Below are 8,532 nucleotides of genomic sequence, written 5' to 3' on the forward strand. Positions count from 1 at the left end.
TAAAAATTAATCAGAAAGAAAATATAAAACGAAATTTTAAATAAAATGCTACATTAAACAAAAGGAAAAATCTAAAACTTAGAGCTTTTAGGATGAGTGTCTAAAACAAAGTTCCCAGACAGAATGACCGAAAAAATTGCCAAGGAAGTTTTTATGTCTTGAAAAGGTTAACATATATATGCAGTCCTAGAAATCCAAGAGAATTCTTTGTTTGAGGCATGCATTTTATGACCGTAAATAGGATCTGTGTACAGCCGATATTTTAAAAAGTAGATGAGATAAGATAGAACCCATTGGAAGAACATTTTCCCTTAGAGTAATATGAGCTGGGCTGGCTACTTTTCTGAGGGGAGAAGTTTTGTGGGTAGTAAATCAATGAGGAAAGGGATGCTATCTAATTTAATCACTCAAGATAAGCGTTTGTTGCTCTCTTGATGAATGGGTAGCAAAGAGGCAGCAGTGATTATTTTATTTCTGTTACAGACTAATAAAAGCCTCAAAATGAAATGTTATGGGAATTCTACATTTTTTTTCAGTAAATAAAATATTTAAAAAGTTTGTAAAATTAAGGAAAAATTATCTATAGTATTAAAAAAAAAAGAAACATTGCTCTGTACAATGGGGGGTGTTTGAACACCCTGAACACCCCCCTTACCTACGTCCCTGTTACGACTACTAATGTTTAACTCCGTGCCCTTGTTAATTTTGAACCCAATCCAGAAGACAAGGGAACTCCTGGATCAAGTAATGAGAGAAATTTGCCTTTGTGGAGGACTTTTTGATGGAACTAACCCGCATTTGCGTTACATGGAGAAGAAGATCAAGAGAACCTCCCACGGTTAGCTTGACGGCAAAGGGATTCTAACCCATGATCCGTCTACCGCTGACGATAGTTCACGTTAGCACTGTGGCCGGTGCAAGCCGGATGTGGATTCGTTTTGACCAGTCATCGCTAGGGATTAGAGCCTGGTTCACCTCATTGGAAGGCAAACGCTCTATTCCCTGAGCCATCGCGGCTCAAATCATAATTTTTTTAAAAATGGGCATAAACCATTCATCTCCTTATTCTTCAGTGAAGAACGAGAAGAGTTGATGTCTTCTAAAGTTCGTTAGAGCCTTCTAGTTAATTAAAAAAAATTGTGAGTAGAAATAACAATTTGGTCACTCAGAAAAAAAGAAAATTTTTTTTAAAGTATTATAGTAATTTGCAAATTCAATTTTAATTACTTGTTGACCTTTCTTGATCATAGAAAAAATTTAGTAAATGTGGATGATTAAAAGAAGACAAAGAAAAAAACTTCCACCCGAATCAAAATTCAACAGAAATTTTACTGGTCGGTCAGGAGGAAAAGCTTTATTGATCAGATGCACAAGATATAGAGAAAATTAAATGGATTACTTAAAAAAGCTACTACGACTAATTTCTACCCCTTTCTAAACCATAAACAATACAGATGAAATATTAGTAAGATTTTAAAACATCAAACAAACAATATCTATAATTAAAATCATTATAGAGCAAATTGTGTAGTTAAGAAAAAAATATATATCTTAAAGCAAATAAAAAATTGTGTTTTTCCAGTTCTTTGTCCCTGTTTATAACTACTGACCACAACACAAACAAAACAAGAGTTTTGATAATAAATCATTGTGTGTTTACTTACAAAACGTGTTCTTATTTAAGCTATTATAAAAATATAAATGATACAAAAGTGTTTTTGCAATAAAAAAGCAAAAATTCCTAAAAACAATTCGAATTGTTTTCTCAAAATTCTAGCAGGGTTCATTCTAGGCGGGGTCTACGGGGCGCCCCACCCCGTATGCCCTTTTCATGAAAAATTTCCGCGGTGTTGCCCTTTATTCCTTTTATCCCGCCCTGATATAATAAAATGCGCCCTGGTGTTCCCCCTCCAAAAAGATACCACCTTCCTGCAAGAAAGAATTTTTTTGTTCTGCCCCCCCCCCTCACTTAGTGATACTTTTCTTGAAATCAACTTGTCTTCCCTCTAGCTCAATCGCTATGGGTAAATGAGATTCCGAAACGCTCCCCTTCCTCTTTTCCCTCTTGAAGTTGGTAGTTTAAATAAGAGATCTTCCAAGAAGTTCCTCCTATCAGGGAATGCAACCCCTCCTGCAGCTGGGTGGGTTCCTATTTTCTCTTTTCAGAAAATTTTTTTCTTCTTAGAAATGGAAGTATTGCTTATTTTAAGAAACCATACCGCAATGGTGACGGTCAGTAGGCCTGCCAAGAGTTTTCTTGGAAAGAATTTTTTAAGGGAAGAAATCTTGTTCACAAGTCCTGTAGACAATTGTAGGTCATGCCCCTACAATTGTCAGGTCATTGAAAAAAGATACGTTCTCATGCATCTTCTGGAGCCCGCCACCTCCCTCTGCCCACCTTTATTCTTTTGAAGGAAGAAAGAAATTTTTACTTTCGATTTCAAAAGTGAAGGGACTTGGACAATTAACTACAAAATAAAAAAGATTTTTTTTCCAAAAATGAAAACAAAAAAAAAACATATTAATTTCAAAATAAACTTTTTTTTACAATGACCCAATACAATTCTTACAATAAGTTTCAAGTTATGTTTCATTACAAGTTATTTTAAGAATTTATATTGGCAAACGATAATTTTTATTCCGTTTTTTAAAAATTTTTTTATTTATTTATCGTTGATATTTTTTCCGAAGATTTTCTCATTCTACGTTGGCACGCTGCCAGGAGTATTAACAGATCCGTCTTCTCTTTTTTTTTACTCTTTTAAAATATTGTTTAGCGCTATAAATCTTCCAACTTTCTCGTTTTCATTAGAATTTATCTTAGCAGTCGATCTTTTTATTAATTTGTTTATTTATATTATTACTACTGTGTGTAAAGGTATGACTGTGCCTCATAAAGGTTGAATCAAGCACACAATTTATTTGTAGATGAAGCATACTTAATTCATTTAATCGAACTCAATTACTAACAGTGCTGTTAGTTTTGGTTAAAAGCCACTAACAACAGAAAGGTTTCTGTCTGTTTGCAGGCAGTGTGTCCCCTGATGAAGTACACTTAATGATTTCTGCACTTAAATGTGTAGTTCAATGTAAAAATTATCAATATTAAGTTAATTATGAGAGGAATTTTTCCTTATTGTATCAGTCAAAAGTTAAAGCATTGAAAAAATCACCCACACATTTATAAATTATCATATAATTTTGCCAACTTCTAATATTTAAAAGAGTTAGTTATAATATCCTTAAAGATTTTACAAGAGATTTAAAATAAAGTTTCCTAATTTGTATACCTAAGAAAGAAAAAAATTTAAATTTTCAAAAAATTCATAACGCAATATCTTTTTTGTAAATTTAATTATTAAGTTGATAATAATTTTAAAGCAATTTATTATAATGCAATAAGTAGGTATTGTTGCATTAATAATCCATTTCTTTTCATTCCATCAAAAATTGTTTACTTATAATAAGTCATGTTGAAAAATGTACTTCAAGGTGCTGCTTGGTGAAAATTTGTATTTCTTTTTTTATTTAAGTGGAACTCCTCGCCAACCACTTTAGGCACATTTTTATTGGTGCAGCTTTTATCACATGCTAAAACCGGAATCAAATATTGCAACGTTATTAAATTCAAAGTTCACCGGGATTTTGGTCATTTTTTAACACAAAACATGCAGTTCATAAAACAGCAGATCTATATCAAATGTTGCCCCATTATGTATTTTTATAAGGAAAACATCACTTATATAGATCCAGGGCATTGATCATTCTTCAGGCTTCTTTAAAAGCATTTTAAGCTAAATGCTGAAAGACTAGAAATGCTAATAATATATAAATATATATTTGCTTTAATACAATGCTTTTTTAACAAGATTTTATCAAAAAATAAAAACAATCATGACCTGAAATGCAACAACCTTTCTTTCTTAAGATTCTCTTATTGTTTTTATTTGCACAGGCAGGATGAAATTTACATTAAACAAGAGATACACAAAAATTCTAGGCGATCAGCAAGATAAAATAGAATTCTGAACGTTCGATATTCGAAGTGAAATCCCTTTGCAATTAAATCACGTAAAAGCTACTAAAATGGTAGTTAAACTCGTATTCATAAGCCTTGTTCTGAATTCAGGATTTTTGCTGAAGAGCATTAGAACTAAGCTGAAACCCTAAATGAATCAGAATAAAGAAGAAGAAAAAATTTAATTGTTTATTCATAGTGCTATAAACAAGAGCGTTACTACAAATTCACACTCAGGTAAGTGTAGCAATCAAACTATGATTTGGTAGAAAAAAATTTTTAATCATGATCATTGAGTTAAAATGTTTTAAGTTCGGAAGAAAACATATTTATTAGAGAAAGATTATGTTTTCAATAATTGAGTAATCGAAAAATGTTATAGCTATGTAACTACCTACCATCTTGATCAAGCGATGCATCCATAGTGAAGGGAACAAATTATTCTAAGAATTATTTTAGTATCCGAAATCTAAAATATACACTATTTATGACAAACTTTTGTTATTGATACAGTGGGGATAACGCACAATAAGATCGAGTGAAAAAATTTCATAGACGATTTGTTTATATTCAGTTTAAATTGCAAACGTTTCTGACGTCTTATTTTTGTCTAACTCAAGACCTAATTAATTAAAAATTTTAATGTGTGCATTTGATAATCTGGCAACATATTTTAACTATTATACGTATCTGGCAATGGATGAAGTTAAGTTGTTAAGTTCTGGTTTTCGTTTATCGCACTGATAAGTGGTTTTTACGCCGGTCAAGATTTTGAAAATAATCATATTTTTTGCTTACTTTTTACTTATTATATTAAGAGATATTAGTAATTTCAAAGAGTGAGTTTTTTAGAAATAAATTGAACAGTTTTTATTCTTCGAAATAAAGATAATTGAGTGATCTATTTTGGACAATCAATATTTAAGTTAACTGCAAAAATATATATAATACTAGTTTTAAAAAATATATGATTGTATTTGTCCATAAAAAAAAAATGGATCATTTTGGAAGTTATTTTCTGTCTTTTTCCGGTTTATTTGAAATGTACTTTTAACAAAAAACCAGTTTTATAAATGCTTTTAAATGTCAGTAAATATAATAATTAATGTATGGAATTATAATTATTTTTATTTTTTTAGTGAAGAGTTAATTATAACAAAATATACTCTTACAGCATATGAAGAGCAAAGAAACAGAGGAAGAAACATGGACTGTCAAAACAATTTATCTTATTTTTTGCAAATTAAATGCATTTTGTTTTTTAAAAAAGATAAATACATTTGTGTTATTTTTAGCATAATACACACTACATAATATACTTGAAATTCAGACATTCTTAAAATATAGTATAAAAAATTTCAAATCTTATTTTTTTTCAAGCAACATCTGAAATATAAGAATATTTGTATTATATATCCATCTTTTTTTTTTATCAATTTGCTAATAACAATTATTATTTGATAGCATTTATTGATAACATTTATTATTTATCATGTTGAATAATGTCATTAAATAAATAAGACTCCACTTCAAACTGAATCAATATCTGAAGGACATTCAAATTTTCTTGGCTCTTCATTCTAAAATTTTTTGACAAGAAAAATAAGTGCCTAAGGTGAATCAACAAAAAGGTTATAATAGCCACCCTTGGGCAAGAGATTCAAATTATTATTTATTAATGTTAATTAAATATTTATTTTGGTTAATTCATTATTTATTTTACTGTAAAATTTTTTAAATTATATATTTTTTTTAAATTAAATAATTCTAACAACAATACACTAAAATAAGTTATTAAAAAATTATGCATTTATAAAACTTGAATTTGCACTTGATGCTGAATTTCCAATTCAAAATAGAATAATCAATTCAAAAATAAAGAAATATATTTCACCGATCACCGTTCTCGACGTTTTTAACAGAGCTATTCCTTTCATTAAAAACTTTTTAGCTTATTTTATTCATTCTCAGCTCACACCAAAAACAGTTTCTGAACTTACGTAGTTCTGAACTCAATTAAACTTAATTCATGCATGAATCATAACATCTAATTTTGAGATAATTAATGATGAAATTATGAAAAAAATATTCTCTTCGAATAAAATAATTCCAAAATAATTACCATCTTTGTTGGGTATTTTAATAATACTGTGCTGAAAAAAAAACGAATCATTAGAATAACTTTTATTCTAATGATCTAATTTTAAATATCTCACTTAATTTTAAATATCTAACTTTTTAAAATTCAATTACTCTGGAACCTATTCAATTACTACTGATTTCGTTTAAATGTTCTATTTTGCCGCCTAAAATTATATTCTTTAAAATGATGTAAAAATTTTTATATCTTGTAATTCGAAAAAAAAAAATTAATAATTCACAATAATAAATAATATATATATATATATATGACGCACACACCCACACATGTACATAAATTTCACTGTACATGCCCCTATATTAGTCCCTGGTACATGCTTAGCCGCGGTGGCTCAGGGGATACAGCGTCAGAGAAAAAAGTCGTATATTTAAATTTTCTAGAGAGACATTTCTCAGGAACTATTCAACCGATATTGCTCAAATTTTGTATTTTTCCAAGTAAAATAACATACAATAAAAAACATGAAATGTCTACAGATGGGACTAGAAAATATCAAAACTGTGGCAACTGTCTTAATGTGGAACTGTGTGTGACACCATATCATGTTTTTAACTGCCCTGCAGTAGCTGCAGGCCTTCACCTCTTAAACTACCCCACAGAAGAGGATTTGTAATCACTTAATGCTATAGAAATAACAAAAACTATCCAAGCACACCATGAAATATGATTCAATAGAGGATACGACACCAACCAACCAACCAAAATAACATACTTTAAAATGATGTAAAATGTTATCTTACAATTCATTATTTTTCGACTATTATTAAATATAATAATAAATATAAAGCTTATTTTTTGCATAGAACGAACTACCTTTAAATAAACGAATTTTTATAAATGTTTGCAAAAATATTTTTAATTCGCTTCAAAAGTTCGCGAAATATGGTGAAATATGACCCCCCATATTTTTGGGGGTCAGAAATCTAAATCCGTCGAAAAAAAGGTATGTTTATTCTGAAAAAATATGTTTTTGTGCCTGATTACGTAACATAAAATATCGTCTGCACTAATTAATAAGCATATATTTTAGGTTACCCGTTCGTATCGTTAAGAATGAGTTCTAGAACTTCACGTAGGATCTTTAGATCAAAAGTTATTAAGGACGGTCAGTACTGTGATAAGTAAGCACTGTACGTGATAAGTAAGGCACGTAAAAATAAAAGAATCGGAACAACAACGTTTATTTAGCAGAAAAAAGAACAACTTATATCTCTCAATGACGGAGGCTAATTAATTTCCTCTTGAGTGGAGTACGGATGTTTATTACGTAATGTCTGGCTACCATTATTAGCATTTTATTTCCTGTACTTACTACATAATGGTTAGCAAATTAATATTTAAACAAGGAAAAAAAAAAACGCTTTCGAAATCCAAAAAATTACTATTGAGGAAGGTGGAGTTCAAAACATCAACATCTTTTTTATTACCACCTAAAACTCCAAAAAAATGTTTTGTCTGATTGCCATTCAACACTTCTTTGTTCTCTCGGGCAATCCGACAGGTTCTTATACTTTTAATTCCGCAATTTTTTTTTTTTTTTTGACAAGTCAGATTAGTATAACAATTTTGTATTTTCCTCAATTAAACTTTAATTTGCTTTTCCTATTATGCTTATTCTTTAACTTAATGTTTGACACGGATTCTTAAAAAAAAAATTTAAAAAAATCATAGCTTTGTTTAAGGAACACCTTGTATACTGTGTCCTTAGATAAATACGCTACTTGTACCCAAAAGCGAACATTTCGTTTGAGCTATATATTAAGCTAATGCATTATTTTATTTCATTTAAATTTATTTTATTTTTATTTATTATTATTATCATATTCTTAATTTACAACAAAAGGAACACTTGTTTATATTTATAACATGCCGTCTACAGCGACAAGACTCGAAATTTAAAATCGTACTGTCAAAAATCATGACAATGTAAATATAAACGATCAAGTGAGAGTGGATTTAATTTTTGTCTCTTACATGTCTCTTGTTTCATTGGTACTGGCAAATATTAAACAAAAGTCATTACAATATATGTAAGTGAACTGACATTACGGGGATAGTTGGAACATTTGAAAGAATGTTTTTTTTTTTCCTTTCTGAAGTCATTACGCATTTTATTCCTTTTAAATACTGCAATAATTTTTCATTGTTTCTTATGAGTTCGCATTATATATAATGAAAATGTTTAAAATAGTTGTAGAGGAAAATGAGCAATTCAATAAAGTTCTTTTCCTAAATAAATCCTCATTAAAATTTTAATACTTGACTATCTTATTTCATTCTATATTTTTTATCAATGAAATGTAGCTTTCACACAATGTATATTTAGAAATTTTAGATTTCGTTTTGAAAAAAA

General features: G+C 29.2%; 1 protein-coding gene across 3 annotated transcripts in view; it reads right to left on the bottom strand.

Annotated features, from left to right (window-relative positions):
- Positions 1 to 4,615, bottom strand: part of LOC107451830 (spermatogenesis-associated protein 7 homolog) — a 20,653-nt gene extending 16,038 nt beyond the window's left edge. The window contains exon 1 of one of the 3 annotated variants that reach the window (XM_016068064.4): positions 4,417 to 4,615. In XM_016068064.4, coding sequence (XP_015923550.1) covers positions 4,417 to 4,441 — 25 coding nt within the window. In that variant the 5' untranslated portion in view covers positions 4,442 to 4,615. The remainder of the gene's footprint in view (positions 1 to 4,416) is intronic. The other 2 variants (XM_043049791.2, XM_016068063.4) reach the window with 2 other exon arrangements.
- Between the last annotated feature and the right edge of the window lie 3,917 nt (positions 4,616 to 8,532).

Source organism: Parasteatoda tepidariorum, chromosome 10 (assembly GCF_043381705.1).
Source record: "Parasteatoda tepidariorum isolate YZ-2023 chromosome 10, CAS_Ptep_4.0, whole genome shotgun sequence".
Taxonomy (NCBI): domain Eukaryota; kingdom Metazoa; phylum Arthropoda; class Arachnida; order Araneae; family Theridiidae; genus Parasteatoda; species Parasteatoda tepidariorum.